Here is a 16,035-nt window from a genome sequence, read left to right as displayed (position 1 = left end):
GGCAAAAATCACGCCCCTCATAGAGCACGGGGCAGTCATCGTAAATGGCAGTCCCATATCCCACACCTGGAATTAAGACAGAAACATATTCACATAACATAACTGGGTTTTTTAAGAAACCAAATTCTCACAAATTTCCCCCTTTTAGTCCAAATTTGGCTTTCTCTCTAACATTAATGAACAATATAGAATAAGAACAGTTATGAGGACTACCAAGTAAAAATTATATTTACATTGTCTAGTCCATATGTATTTGGTGTCCTTGGAGAAAATACTCAACTATCCTTTCTGGCAAGTCCAAAGTTCTGTACCTAAGTCACATGCCTTGAATTTATCAACCTGAAAACATCTTTTTAGATCCTGAAACATTTTCTTAGATCCTAAACAACTTGAGCTTTTATGTGTTTAATAAGGAAAACTGTAGGACTAAAACTATCTAGTCTTCAACCCCATCAGAGACCTGAGAAGGATAATTATTCCGTGGGTAAACAGGGTAGAGCAAGTCACTTCAGAACTGTAGAAATGACAGAGATGGCTGGCTGCCTGGACAGTCACCCAAAATTCCTATGTAACGTTGGGGCATCTAGTCTTTGTCTTACAGTCCCAGAATATCTGACAGACTTATCTGTGCAGCAGGAATTACGAAGGACTGGCCTACTTTGTCTCTGCAAAGTGGGGCAGTCAACTTCCAGTGTCCTGCTTGTCCACAGTTTAGACAGCTGGCTTGTCAGCCGTCCAGGTAAGGGGCAGTTTTTTGCCCAGTGGCCAGCTTTGCCACGTTTGAAGTAAACTCTAGTGGAGGTTCTTCAGTGCCCATCATCTTCTTTGAAGTAGATTTGGGGTGCTGCCAGGAACAGATGTGTCTCTCTGTCAGAAAAGCCTTTATTATTAAAGCATCTTAAATGTCATATTCTGTGGATCTCTGAAGTGTTTGAAGACAATCTGTCTGACAAATGTTTCTTGTTTCTAGCTATTTACTGTCTGCTCAACTTTGAAAACATATACAGGAGGCCTGAGAAAGCTTATTTCTATAACTAACTAAGCTAGTGTTTAACAATACCACAGTAAGATGTTTTTGTAGGTGGCTAACTACTAAGTTGCATTTCTAATTACCCAGAACAGTTTGCAATAGCTAGCTTTCATAAGACTGGAACTCTACGTTTTTAATGAGTTGCCTATGTACAATACATTAGACAACAGTTGAAACATATATACAGAATGTTGTAGCAAATACAACCTTAAATTACTATCAATATACAAACCAATGTAAAGTATTTGAGACCTGGTTGTTACTTTCTTAGTCTAAAATGAGGTACAATAATCCACCTTTTTTTTTTTGTCCTTATATTTCTGTATTCCATGTAATCTAAATGCTTTTCAGATCAGTGGCCAAGGTCTTCTTGTATAACTGGGTAACTGCTAGCTGCTCTTGTCTGAAATGGCTCGTACTGTTTGATTCAGGGCCTTGAGCTGCCAGCCCACCCTCTCCCTCACTGATGGGAAGAAGCTGCCCATCTCTCTTGGACCTGCATTCGTTTGTCCAGTGGTACCCTTTACCACAGTGTCCGCAAACCCCAGGAAGCATAGGCATTCTCATTGCCACCAGAAATGACTCCTGCTTCCCAGTGGAAAGTGCCGTGTTCCTCGGAGGTAATACGTCGCCCATCTTGAGACCTGGCTTGGAAAGTACTGTATTTCTTACAGTACTGCACCAGGCGTTTTGAGCTCTAAGGCTTTTAGCCTTACAATTTCTTTGTAAGCGGCCAAATTCACTACAATTAGAGGACAGAGCATTTGGAAATCTGACAGCTCTAGCTCTAGCTTGTCCTATGGTGTTGACATGGTGTTCATGACAGTCAGTATCATTGTGTCCCTCATCCATTCGCCCATTGGTATGCTGTTACCTTTAACTGTCTGCTAGTTCCCTTCCATTCGGTATTCACATTCTCAAATGCAGGGGCTCTAGCAACACTTGCCTGGCATGAGGGTCTGATATGGCTTTGTTTACAGCTGAAGCCAATCTCTGAAGGCTTCTCCAGAGCCTTGTATTATCTCAGTAAATGAAGTGGATCTTTTTCCTGGCTCTTCAACCTTGTCCCAAGCTCTTAAAGCTGCCAAGCAACATCGTTCTTTAGTGACATCATCAAATCAAATTTGTTCTTGTAGATCAGAATACTGCCCTTCGCCAAGCAATTGATCTTTAATAATATTTATTATTTTCTTTCCTCTGTTTCATTGTTCAACATTCCTGGCTTTCTCCCTCCACATGTTAACCCTTGTGACTGCTGACCAGCACTCCCTCCCAATCTTGGGGAATAATATCTTGGGTAGCCCAAACTTAATATTTGTTCAACAAAAGGGGACTGTGTTCCAGAGGAAGCAGTAGCCTCTTTAAACTGTCCCAGATGTGTCATTTCTATTGGACACCTCATCACCTCGTCATCACTGTGGTCAGCACCAGTGGCAGGAGTGTGCTGGACAGTTACTGGGAACACTGATGCTGACTTCATCATCCCAGGCCATTCCTCTGGTTGTGCACTTGGCTCAAGATTGGCCCTTTCTCTCGAAACAGGCTGTTTCTTTTCAACCCTGTTGCCGGGTCTCCTCCTCCTGGCTCTCTGGCCCGCCCAGGGGCCGTGAGGACTTGATGCTGAAAAGTGCGAGGTGCAGGGTGGGTTCTGCCTTCTAGCCTGCTTTGCTTCCTTCCTCTTGCTCTCAGTCACTAGTCTGAAACTCTTTGTTCTCCTCTCACTATTTATTTCCTGAGTGCTTCCATCTCCACCATAACCTCTCTATTTGCCAACTCTCCAGCCTTTCAAAAGTGAGAGAATAGAGTGACCATACAAGCTTTCCTATTTCATCCATTTTTTGTTTCTCAGGCCTCTCTATATCCACTTGCAACTCTTCCAATCGTTCAGCCATTTTCACGACCTTTTGTGAAATGAAATACAGGAAGAAGACAAAGAAGAAATAAAAAATTCCCTCTGGGAGCAAACTGGGAGAGAACCCTGTAGCAGAAGACACAATAAACTTTTTGTTGACATCCTGAAACAGAGTATCCATTTCTTCGTACCCTGTCTTGTCCTCTTGGGCATTAGAAACCAGTTTTCTCATTATGCCAGGCCCCGTGTCTAGGCGCCACTTGTAGGCATACTGTTTTTCAGGCTCGTTTATTGGGTTCTTATAGCTACCACTCTTCAGCCTGGTCCCTTCCGACCCTCTGATACTAGGTAGGTTAGAAAGGTTAGAGGGGAAAGGGCACATACACCTCCTTAGAAGACTTCTTGCTCATCAACAGCATCAGGCTCCTGGGGCAGACTTTGTCAACAGAATACCCAGAAACCCAGCAATAGCAAACACAGCAACAGGGGAGCAGCAGCTGCTCTAGGTCCTCTTAGGACTCATTTATGCCCTCTTTAGAGCCCCTAGATTTAAACTGTATTCAGTTGACAAAAATCACTCCCCTCCTAGGGCATGGGACAATCAGAATGACTGTGGTCAAACTAAAGCAGCCCGGTACCCCACACCTGGGATTAAAACAAGAACATATTCACATAACATAACTGGGTCTTTAAAGAAACCCAAATTCTCACTACAGAGGTCCAGAAGAGTCTGTGTCATTTGCTCAGGTCACTGGCAGGCTGAGTCTTTCATGTTCTTTGCCCTGACTGAGAGCACATCCTGGCTCATCCAGCTCCACCTTAGGGTCTTCTGTGTTCCTCCTTATATCCTTCAGCCAGGCCTGGGACACTTTCCCGGACACTTGCCTGGCCCTGTGGTCCTACAGCTTAGCTGCCCTGCAGTAGGGTGGACAACATTGGAATAGGAGCCTGGAGATGGAGGGCCTAGTTTGGAAGAGCAATCATCCTCAACTTTTACCTATATCTTGCAGAACTGGGTAACCCTGAGCTCCTGAGTCTTGAGTGGGCAGCAGGCAGTGTCCCTGTCCCCATCTCCAGTACACATGAGCATAGCCTGCCGAGAGACACATGCTGGCTGTGGCCAGAGCCTGGCGTCCAGCCACACCTGGGAGGATGTCAGGTGCAGCAGCTGACCTTTCGGGAGAGTGCCAAACAGGCAAATACTCACATGCCCACTGGCCTCTGACAGTAGGGTGGGCAGCGCCGGCCTCTCTAGGGCATTCAGCTTGAACAGAGTAGGAGATGGGGCAGCAGCAGGTGGTGAAGCAACCCCCACCCAGCAGGCACAGGGCTCCTCTTTACCTCGCCCAGCCACTTGGCTGGCATGTGTGGGGGGGACCCCGCTGCTCAGCTGCAGATGAGCCCTCCAAAAAGCACTTTGTGTGTGAAATCCTTTTAGCAGGATGAGTTTGGAATCTGGCCCATGGTTTGAAGCATTTGGCAGGGTCCCTGAAGACGCAATCCAATTAGTCCCGTGTTTTCTTGTTTTTATAACTGACTCTAGACCTAGGTTCTCCTCACTGAGGTAGAAAATAGATAGGTATAGGCTACAACATTCATGCACAACCAAATTCCTCTTCCCTTCATCCCTTGTCTACCAATCCCAAACATGAGTCAGTTTCTATTGCCTAGAGGGAATCAGATGCCCACCAAAGGACTGGCAAGACTCTTGGTTTATGAAGCCAGGACATCTAGGGCTACACAAGGAAACCCTGTCTCAAAACGACAACAACAAGAAAAAGAATCCCCCAGTGAGGGGCTGGGGTGTGGTTTAGTGGTAGAGCACCTGCCTAGAATCCCCCAGTGATGGGCTGGGGTGTGGTTTAGTGGTAGAGCACCTGCCTAGAATCCCCCAGTGAGGGGCTGGGGTGTGGCTCAGTGGTAGAGCATTTGGTTTCATCTCCCCCCAGTGCAAATAATAAGTGAATCATTCTTGGCACCTCCTAGAGGAGGTGCAATCCTTGTGCTTAAAGAGCTGGGTACAGGGTGGCTCTAGATCAGAAACTCACCATGGCCTTATTGTGCCAACTATAGTCTTAAGCAGTGGGTCAGGACAGGAATGCAAATGTGGGAGCCGGTGCTGACCAGTAGGGCAGGTGGACCAGCATCACGTTGGGTCAGCCACCAGATCGTGGCTAGGAAGCATGCCTGGTGCAGGCTTAGCAGGGAAAGAGAACTGTCCCTGGGAGAGGGGGGTATTGAGTGTAAACCTGAGGCTGAAGATTGGAATGAGAGGATCCATGTTGGCTCTGAATGTTGTGGCGTGAGCCAGCACTTTTCATCCTCCCCTGCAGGCCGTGCAGAAATTACAGGAATCAAAGCGGCAAACTTAAGTTTTGGCCAAACAGAAATAGAGTAGAAGCAAGCCACAAGCAGGAGGCACACGGCCCCTGGTGGAGGGCCAGCATTTGTGTGGATTGTATACAGTGTTTGTATGGGGAAGGTGGGGTACAGGCTTAGGGGAAATACCCAGGGAAGGGGCAAGCAGATGACCTGCATGCTAGTGAAGAACTTCCCGCAGTCCTAAGCCTCAGGGGCCCGGCAGAGCCTCACCTCAGCCGAGCAGGGCGCGTTTGCTGTCCTAAAACACCAGACTACAGTGGGCAGTAGGTCCCTGTGCCTACGGGAGTCCATGTTGGCTGTGAGCACGACTCGTGGCTCTCCGTGGAGGAAGCAGTGCTTCTAAGTGCACCTGCCGTGAGGCTGTGAGGTTGGATCACGGCACGGCAAGAGCCCTGTTCTCCCCTCCATGCCACCTCAGGTGTGGGATTGGATCTGACAGGAGCCTCCTGTGGCAAGCAGTAAGGCTCGCGCTCAGGGAAATCAAAGGGGATCAAGAAAGAGAAGTCCACAGCCAAAGAAGTTGACCCAAAAGCACACAGTTTGTTAGAAAGTGGAGTTTACAGCCTGGGGCACGATGAGGTGCTGGGCAAGGAAAGACAGCTGGCATGGAGCGAGCGGGAGATCACAGGGTCCTGGGATGGAGTGCCATGGCAGAGTCTGAACAGCATTGGTGTGAGAGCCTTGTCTGACCACGGGGAAGAGGCAGCTCACGTGGGCAGTCAGAACATGGGTCCATGAGTGCCAGGTCATGCAGGACGCAGCTGTGTAGACACAGCAGGACGGGAGACGGACTAGAGCAAAGCTCGGGGAGCAAAGCAAGGGCTGCCCGTCTGCCAGCAGGAGTAGGCAGGTGCTCTGGAACGTTACCATGAAGTGCAAGCATATTTAGCTGGACCCACCAGAGCACTAGGGTGGCAGGGCCCCTTTAAGGGAGAGGGTAGGATTGGCTGTGGGAGGCGGGGTGCAAGAGCAGAAAGGCCGAGGAGCCCACAGCCTGCATGTGCTGTGTGTAAGCGAGAGACTTTTAACCTCATGATGGATTTCTGGTGGTCTGAGTATGGGGAGCTGATGGAGGAGGCCTACCCAGGGACAGCGAGGGATATGAGCGACCACTCTTGTGCTCAGAGCAGAAGGGGAGGACTCCCACGGTCACCTTCCTCTGTCCAGGGCCCCAGGGATGGGTGCCACTGCCCATGCTGGAGAAATAAGTCTTAAGTGTACTGAATCAGTGCTGAGCTACCATACAGACTGTCGCAAAGCTTTATCTGGGCCTTTGGCCCAGCAGGTGAACACATGGCATTAATTGTCACCAACTGTGTATAGTTACCAAGTGAGGAGTATGGCATAACTAACTAGTCAGACATTCAGTGGGACATGTCCTTGGTACGGCCCAGCACTGAAAAGTATGGCTGCGGCATAAAGCACTTAACAGCACAAAGGCTGACTATCCAGACATATAAAAAGAAACACTCTGACAAAGCCAGAAGACAGAAAGCACAGCAGCCTAATGCAGTAGAAATCAATACAGACAGATAGCAAGATATAAATGGGCTAAACTCTGCTACTAAAAGGAAAAGACTTTCTGCTGAGTTCCACGTGGAACCAAAGAAATTGGAACAGGTGGCTGCCAAGGCCACTTGGCATTTGTAAGCATTGGAGCAGGCATTAGCTATTCATGCCTCATCTGAATTCAAGCCGTAAAGCGTTGCTGGAAGTGGGCAGATGTGAGCCCTAGTGCTGAAGGCGCACACACATCTGTACTGTGCTCTGTAGGGAGCACAGAAGTTCACAGAGAAGCAAGTGTTTCCATGATGACAGTGTGTGCGTGTGTGTCTCATGGCCCACCAAAGCTACAGAGCTTACAGTTGAGGACTCCTTTATGAGGCTAGCAAGGTGACCTGGCAGGTAAAGGCTCCATACACTCCTGGTGATCTGTAGGACCCATACGGTGGAAGGACAGAACCAGTTTCTGCATGTCATCCTGTGACCTGCACCCGCAGTGTGGCTCCATGTGCTCATGCGTGCATGCACGCATGTTCACTAATGCACACACCACTTACCTATGGTAAGGCTTGCAGCCTTGCCACCTCCCCCAGCAATGAGCAAGGCAAGTTTGCTGGGATCTGCCCAGCACGGCCAGGGCCCTCTATCAGATTCTCAGCGTTGTGTGGCCTGCTCCAGCCTGTAAACCGCATCAGAGCCTGGAGGAAGGCAGGGCTCTCTGGAAGCAAGCGCCGTGTTGCGTGTGCCTTGCCATGGGGAGCTGTGCCCTGAATGACAGCGTCGGTGTGAGGAACGAAAGCCGGCAGCATGTTAAGTTGACACTGACCTTGGGGCTGGGAGGAGAGGTCAGCCCGTAGAGTGCTTGCTGTGTAGGCATGAGGGCCTCGGAACTCAGGCAGCCCCAGCCCTGGGGAGGTGGAGACAGGTGACCCGCCCGCCTGGACCAATCCTAAGGTTCCCCGTTAGTGACAGAGCCTGTGCCCAAGGTCACCAAGCTGGAGGGCTCCTAAGGGGTGACACCTGAGGACCGACCCCTGACCTCCATACATGCATGTCCACACACCGAATGTGCCCACAGAAACACACTGTGTCCTGTTCCTCCTGTCCTGTGTATCTAGAGCAGAATGTGTAAAGTTCCCTGGCCTGTGGTCTGACATCTGGAAAGCCTGGTGTCGGAGGCCAAATGTGGCAGGAGATGGGGTGGGTGGCGGGCCTGAGCTGGGCTGCAGGGGTGGACACTGACCCACCCCTAGGGGGGTTTCTGTTCTCCTTGAAGGCTGCTGGCATTGTGTTCTGCTAGCCCCTGAATCTGTTGGGAGGGATGGGGAGGACACTCGAGGAGCAAGGGTCAGCTCTGGGGGAGCTTCCTGCTTCCCAGGAAGCCCCTAGTTGAGCGGCCAGCTGCTTTCTCCCTGGGCCTGGCCGATTGAGCTTGCCTGTGTCTTCTTGTGTCTGAGTCTCTCTGGGGCCTGGGCTCTGTCTGGCTCCCAGTCTGCCACCTCCATCCCTCCCAGCAGCTTACAGACCTTGGCTCTGGACAGGCTGAGCTCGTGTCGCCCTGTAGGAAATGCTGTGCCTCTTCTATCCAAGCAGTGGCAATTCAAGGCTCTGTAGCTCTCAGCAGTGTGTCAGTGCCTCACTGGGTCTCTCCTCACTCAGCCTTGGAACGGGAGCATGGGAAAGAGAAAGGACTTTGTTTACCTGACTCAGAATGACAGATGTGGCCTGGTGGATCCAGGCTGGCCAGGCAAACGGCCCTCTTCGTCAGGTCCTCCGCATAATCTAGGCATCCAGCATGGGGGTGTGCAGGCTCAGACTTCGGGACTTTGCGGATGGAGCAGGGATCTGGGCTGTGGGTCCTGTATATGCTGACCACTTACCTATGTTTCCTCATAGCTGGAGATGGAGTTGAAGATGCTGAAGGCCCAGACAAGCTCAGCCGAGGCCAGCTTCCCGTTCTGCAAAGAGGAGGTAGATGCACTCAGGTATGGCCTTCTCTCTTGGCCTCTGCTGCCACATACATCACGCCCTTGAGCCAAGCCCACCAGAGCCCCTGTCTTCTCGCCTTCCCAAGGTTGTTTGTTTCTGTTCCCTTGCCTCCCGAGACCCTGCCTTTCTAGTGTCATGTCCTAGGTCACTGACAGCCCCTCAGCATTTGTCCTCCCCACTCAAGGGGAACAGACTTGTTCCACAGGGACTTGCCTTTCTGCTAGCCACACGAGACACCAGGCCTAGCTGGTCGAGGGGCCCGTAGCCAGCAGTGGGTGGAAGGGGGGGAACAGACATCTTTCAGAGACTGCCTCACAGAAAGATGACTGGTCTGGCCAAGCTCCAGGGGTGAATGTTTGCGGTACACCTTGGCGCGTGGTTAGAGAGAACTTGTCACCGTGTGTGTGTGTGTGTGTGTGTGTGTGTGTGTGTGTGTGTGTGGTGTGTGTGTATGTGTGTGGTGTGTGCGTGTGTGTGTGTGTGTGTGTGTGTGGTGTATGAGTGTGTGTGTGTTTATATGTATGCGTGTATGTTATAGGTGTTTTCTTCAGGTGTTGCCCACCTTAGTTCTGGGGGTCTCTCACTGAACCTGGAGCTCCCCAGCTCAGCTAGCTTGGCTGGCAGTGTGCCCCAGGAACCTTCATGTTCCTGCCTCCCCAGCACTGGGGGCTACAGGCACATGTCTCCACACCCAGCTTTCTTATAGGGGACCCCAACTCCGAACTGCCTCCAGGTTCCCCTCTGGCCTGCACTGGCCATTCTGAAACAGCTGTGGAATGGCTGTCACCCCTGCCCTGGCCTCTTGTGAGTGGCTGCAGAATGAATGTAGTAAGTTGGCCACTGGCTTCTGCTTTGCATCTAGGCCCTGACACACTAGGATCTGCTTCTGGGGAGTGAGCTGGGGCATGGGGAACAAGACAGCCCTGCAGACACTGAGTGGTCTCTTGATGAGGTAGCATGGAGCTTGGGGAAGGGGAAGCAGTCCACTCTGGCAGGCCTCTTGGTGTCCCAGAGACTGTATGGGGGTCCTGCCTCTGTGTGGACTTGACCTCAGCTCTGTTAGGCTCTTCCGACTTCTGTCTGTCTTTGGGTAGTGGCTGGTCTCCCTGCTTTGCAAGGCTGTTGAGGTCAGAATAAGAAAGGCTTACTTCTTGGCCCCTTTCCCAGAAGTCTTGGGTGAACACTGCTAAGGTCCCTTGTGGGATGGAGGTTTCCTCTCATTGCCAAAGCACTTCTCACACAGACGCAGGCCTGGGAAGTGGCTCTGTGGGGGTACCGGGCGCAGAGCTGTGTGTTTGCATTTGTCCCAGCGCGGTGTGTGCTGTGTGCTGTCTGCTGTCAGGGCAGAGCAGAGTGGATAATTGACTGGCCAGGAGAGCCACACACTCCGTCTTCGTCAGCTCATAGCTTAACGGGGATATTATTCACATGGACTTGCGGCTGCTTAATAATGGGTAGTGCTGTGAGAGCTGGCATCTGGAGACAGGGTCCCTGGGACATGCATTTCGGTACAAAAGGACAGGCTGGTGCTGGAGCTGTCTTGGGGGGCTGGAGAATTAGTGTGGCCCCAGTGAGTGTCGGGATTTTTATCCTGTGAGTGGTGGGAAGCCATTAGGCACTTTAAAGCAAAAAAAGTGACATGATCTGATTTGTAGCATTAGGCATCAGGCACCACTGGCCACCTAGGCCAGGCAGAGGGACCTGGCAAGGCCAGACAGTCGTGCCCTGGCCAAGTGCTGGGAAGCGTTCATTGTGAGATTAGGCCAAGCCGGAGAGGCTGCTCCTGGGCAGACAACAAAAACCTTTCACTGATACTCCTCGACATCTATTCTGTGATAAAGACCCTGTGTGCCCTCATGTTGGGAGCTGTCTAGTGGACCTGGAAACATATTCCTGTGGGCTGCGGGTCCCTGAAGCCAAGGACAGCAGAGTCAGGGCAGCGTTTGTTTGCAGCTGATTGGGAGGTGCTGGCAGAGGTGCTATCTGTGGGGCTGGGAGCTGAGGTGAAGCACTTGCTGGCCTGCATTCAGTGCCCTCCAGGGTCCTTGGGGCCACACGAGGCCCATTGCCCTGTGTACCAGCTCCAGTGGGCAGAGAGTTGGATTTGGGGGTGGGCAAATGTTAAGTTTACGGAGTGGGCTGGCCCCACTCTCCCCATGCCACAGGCACCGCGCTGGCGCTGTGCTGTCTGCGGGCCTCTCCTCCCCACAGCCTCTGTGTGTTTGGTGGATTGTGGACCAGAGTGTGTCAGGATTGCTGGAAGAGAGGCTGGCACACTTGAGGTCTGATGATTGTTAAATTTTAAAAGGGACTTTGCTATTAACATCCTCCACACTAAGATCAAAGCCTCCTGTCTGCTTCGGAGAGCACAGCTGTGAGCCTTTGGAGCTAGTGAGAAACAGGTCAGTGAGTTTGGAGGGCCGCAGCCCCTCTGCGGGTGCAACTACTTTCCAGCAGAGGGCAGATGGGGGTGTCGGGGTGACTCCTGTGGGCCTGAGTGGTAGAAGTCCAGGTAAGCAGGCCACACTGCAGTAAGCTCGGCAGATAGCTCAGGCTGGACGAGGCGTGTAGGTGTTCAGCATACCAGCCTGGCTCCTGCCCTCCTTGAGCCTGGCATGGGTCTCCTGAGGCCTGCCTCCCACAGGTTGTCTTCTGCCACCTTCAGCCTTCATAAACACCATGAGCACAAAAGCAGCTTGGGGAGGAAAGGGTTTATTTGACTTACATGTCCTAATCAGATCACAGTCTGTCACTGAAGGAAGCCAGGCAGGAACTCAAGGCAGGAACCGTGAGGCAGGAACTGAAGCAGACCACGGAGCAGTGCTGCTTAGTGGCTTGCTCCTCATGGCTTGCTCAGCCTGCCTTCTTGTACTTCCAGCACTGCCTGCTCAGGACAGACACTGCCCACCTCAGCCATTAATCAGGAAAATGCTCCACAGGCTTGCTCAGGCCAGTGTGCTGGAGGAAGTTCCTCCACTGAGGCTACCTCTTCCCAGATGACTCCAGCTATCATACATACAAACAAACATGTACAAAACTACAACAATCAAAGAAGCCAACAACCAGCACAGCCCTTCTTTGTTGGCACTAGCACTTGGTCCCATTTGCTCTGCTCTCTAACTTTCCAGCTATGTCAAACAATGTATCATTGTACCTCAGTTTCCACAGTGCGGCCAGTATACCTGTCATTGTCATTGAGCAAGGGGACTGTGCTGTGTATGGCATCTTGTTTTACTGGGATGGCAAACTGGGACCCATTGTGCTGCCCTCTGGCCCAAGGGCATTCAGAGTGGCAGCCCACCAAGGACTTCCACTGAGGAGCTGGGTCTTTAGACCCTGGGTGCCGCCCCAGCTCCCGTTAGAAGGGACGCTGCAATGTGGACTCTTGGTCCCACTCTCCTCCAGCTGGCAAGGGTGGCCCTCTTATTGAGCTGCCCTCTTGGAACAAGAGCTCACTTCTGCTTTTGATTCCTCTCCTGAGCCTCAAGGACCTTTCCTGCTGGTCCTTCATGAACTCCTGAGGAGGGCCACTTCTGAAGTGGTTGACTCAGAGAAAGAGAGTTGAGTGAGAGCTGTGCCTAAGGTCAGCTTGCCCTTCACTCGAAACTGTGAACACAGCCAGCTGCAGAGGCCGGGGACAGGGCAGGGTAGCTGCTGCTCCCCAGGCACTGTGGGGATGAGGGGTGGTGTATTTGCATAGAGCTATTGGCTACACATATGGGGTGCCAGGCTGGGGGGTGGCTTCATGAGAAAAAAGCTTGCTGTACCAACATGAGGACACAAGTTTGAGCCCTGGTCCCATGTCTGTTGGTTTGTTTTCTAAAGTCGGCTCTTACGGCTTATGTAATCCTGTCCCTGGGGAGGTGGAGACAGGCCTGCTGGTGAGCCTGTCTAGCTGGCCCAGGTTCTAGCGAGCTCCAGGTTCAGTGAGAGATCACATCTCAAGACTTAAGATGGAGGGATAGAGGAAGACACCTGTCGTTGACCTCTGGCCGCCACAGGCATGCACACACATGCACAGTAGTTGTCCAGATGTCCTTATGGTGTGTGAATTGCACACACCTGTGGCACTGCACAGTCCTTCCGTGAAGCCAGGCTGGGCGCAGCAGTGTAGAGCTAAGTGGTGGCAGCTGAGGGCCTCTCATCTGGAACAAATCCGGGCTCGTTACTTTACTCTGTCAGACAGGAGCTCTGACAGACCCTAAATGTCCCTGGGTTTACCAGCTGGGTAGACTGTGCGCTTGCATGTCTGGGCCAGAACCCGTCAGTCACACTCCACAGCTTCTCCATGCCCAGCCGTGCTCACTCCTGCTTGGCCCAGCCTGAGCAGGCATTCGCAGGCTCATGGGGCTGAGGGATACCGTGACAGGGACATTGGCTGTGTTGGCCTTTCTTGGGGAAAGCAGGAACCCCATGCCTAGTGTGCTCAGCTGGGTCCTCCTCTCGAGGAGAGGGCTCAGCAAATATGTGTGGACTGCTGGTCCCTTGGAACTGTGTCTTCATACGGGGAGCTTGTCTGGACCATTTCCCTGGGGTGCTCACGGCAGGCTTCTTCCACTGTCTCCATCTGGCCCGAGGTATCTCTGGAGACCCAGACTTGGAAGATGTGGTCCTGGCAGCTGAGTAGAGAACAGCAGTGCTGACCATGAGGAAACATCCTTCCTCAGCTGAGGGCCTGGCCTCTGTGCAGAGACCAACCTGTAGTTCCCACAGCAGAGGTAGAGGAAGGTGGCCCAGTAGCAGTAACACAAACAGAAACAGCAGAAATTGGGCCACAAAGAGAAGAAGGGGCAACCCTTTTCTCTCATGTCCCCAGCACCACCTGCCTGTCCCCATCAGAGCAAAGCAGCAACAGTGGGAGCAAGGCCACAAGTGCGGGTGCTTGCTCTTCTGGAAGGCATGGCCCCCGCCTCTGCCCAGTGGAGGCTGCTGTCAGCTCCCCTGTGGGGAGCCATGCCCACAGCCACCAGTGCCAGTGTTTTCCAGTGCCATGGGGGAGTGTGCTGGGCCCTCCAGCTCGCAATCCCATGCTGCTGCCTGTGCTAACCAGCAGAACTCTGGGAGGCAGGAGGTGGACCAGCTAGGACCGCTCGCCATGGTTGGTCGGATGAGCAGATGTGGAACCAGTCACCACGGTCCTTCAGAGGCCAGGCTGTGTGTGCAGCTCATTGTCCCCATACCTTAGAATGACCAGGAAGCTTCCCTGTTACTGGCCACACCCTTGGTCAGAAAACAAACCCTCACCAGACCTAAGGAATCAGGTGCCAGAGACGGCTCAGTGGGCAGCAGCTCTTGCTGTGTAAACACAAGGACCTGAGTTCAGATCCCTAGCACCCAGGTAGACTGTTGGGCATGACTGCACGTGTGCCACCTGTTACTTCAGTGGCATAGGATGCTGAGACAAGAGGGTTGCTTGGCGTTCCCTGAGAGAGAGAGCAAGCGGAGAGCGATAGAACAGGATACCTGATGTCTTTCTCTGGCTTCCGCATCCATCGTGTGGGTGTTCACATGAGCATATACATGGACACTTGCGCGCACACAGCCACGATGCATAGAGAATGTGTCATCTGGCCACACCAGACTCGAGCTGTCAGTAACAGAATGCAAGGGGAAAAGCTGTCCCACGTGGAGATAAACTGCAAGCTTCTGGACTGCCTGCGACCACACAGGAAGTGCGGAAAGGAAGAGGAACAAGTGAACGCTAATGAAAACACTCATCAGATCGGATCCGTGGAGAGAAGAGAACCTGCGGCACCCATCCAGCGTTCCCGCTGACAGAGCAGAGGCCCTGGCTCCGCCACCAGGAGGACATGGCAAGCAAAGCAGCCCAGGATGAGGAGGAAGGAGGAGGTAATGAACTTGAAAAAAGAAACACAATTGAGAAAAATGCTGAAGCAAAAGGCTGTTTTTCTGGGAGAAAAATCTATAAAATTGACAAACTGCCAAGAAAAGTGACATGTACATGGAGAAACAAATGAACGGTCTCAGGAATGACACAGGGACACTGCCAGAGAGACTGTGGCCACCGAAGGATATTGTAGGAATACAGCTTTCCACCAGCAGGTCCAGTCACCCTCCGGACCCAAAGCTAGCCCACCATGGCGCTCTGCCTGTAATCCCAGCCTGGGGAAGGGGTGGAGAAGGACCAGGGTTTGGAGTCCTTCTGGGCCACATACTAAGTTTAAGGCAGCCTGAGCTCCATGAGACCCTGACTTCAAAGGAACAAACAAGGCCAAACCTGATCCAAGATGTACAATTAGGTTGACGAACACTTTAAATGTGAAGCCATTAAATGCACCCAAGAAAGGCATAGGGTTGGTTCCCTTGGGGACCCTGCTCACCAGCTGAAGCCTAATGGGCACCAGCCTGACTCACTCATCTTCCAGAGCACAGCCACCAGGAGCCTGGCTCCTGGATGGTGCTGTGTCATGGCACATGCAATGACCCTACAGAGTCAACTCTGCTGGAGCAGACACTGTTGCTGAAGCTGTTGCCATTTGTTCAGGGAGCTGAGCGGACAGAGAGAAGCTGTCGCCTGTATTTCCTTATGTGCACAAAATCTCTGGAAGACCTCTGCCCCGCCCCAGCTCAGCCTCTCCCCGTCCTGCTTCTGCAAGCCCCTACCAGGGGCTCTGTGCCGTGGGAGCTCCTGTGGGGTCAGTCAGAGTGAGGGATCCAGCTGTGGGGTCACTGCCTGCCCCCATACATCTACTGCCAACTTCTAAAGGAGTTTTTGATGCTGTCTCTTTTATTTTCTGTGGGCAGGCTTCAGAGAAGTGAGACCACCTTTATTCTCAACCTCAGTGGTGTTCTGAGATTGCTCCTAAGTGCTGTGCTCACACCGTCTGAGCAGTCCCTGGGCTTGTTTGTAGGTGGGGTTTTGTTTTCTAAGGTAAAGTTTTCCTCTATAGCTCAGGCTAGCCTTGAACTCTTATTCTTTTCCCTGGGCCTTTTATGTGCCGGGATTAAGGGCATATACCACCATGCCCAGCTCATGTTTGTTGTTTTTGTAAGTGAATTCACAAACCAGCAAAGGAAGAAGTAAAGGAACAACAGAAGAGAAGCCATTTATACTGTCAGCTTACTTCACGCCGACAGTATAAAGGGAGTGTGAGCTTCCCGTGTGTCCCTGGCCTTCTGCAGTGCTGTGTTAACTAGGTGTTGCTGGAGATGGAACCCGAGCCTGCTGCCACCTCCGTGAGGGTGCTCCTCCATGAGGGTGCTCCTCCGTGAGGGTGCTCCTGCATGTGCCTCACGTGTAAATGAGGGGCTGTGGGCA

The 16,035-nt window shown here is 52.0% G+C and overlaps 1 protein-coding gene across 6 annotated transcripts in view; it reads left to right on the top strand.

Moving 5' to 3' along the window:
* Positions 1-16,035, top strand: part of Mad1l1 (mitotic arrest deficient 1 like 1) — a 296,488-nt gene that overhangs the window by 181,829 nt on the left and 98,624 nt on the right. For all 6 annotated transcript variants that reach the window (XM_060368003.1, XM_060368004.1, XM_060368005.1 and 3 more), the window contains one exon: positions 8,664-8,752. In XM_060368003.1, coding sequence (XP_060223986.1) covers positions 8,664-8,752 — 89 coding nt within the window. The remainder of the gene's footprint in view (positions 1-8,663; positions 8,753-16,035) is intronic.

Source organism: Meriones unguiculatus, chromosome 15 (genome assembly GCF_030254825.1).
Source record: "Meriones unguiculatus strain TT.TT164.6M chromosome 15, Bangor_MerUng_6.1, whole genome shotgun sequence".
NCBI classification, from domain to species: domain Eukaryota; kingdom Metazoa; phylum Chordata; class Mammalia; order Rodentia; family Muridae; genus Meriones; species Meriones unguiculatus.
Note: the sequence above shows the minus strand (reverse complement) of the source record. Positions and strands in the feature narration are given on the sequence as shown.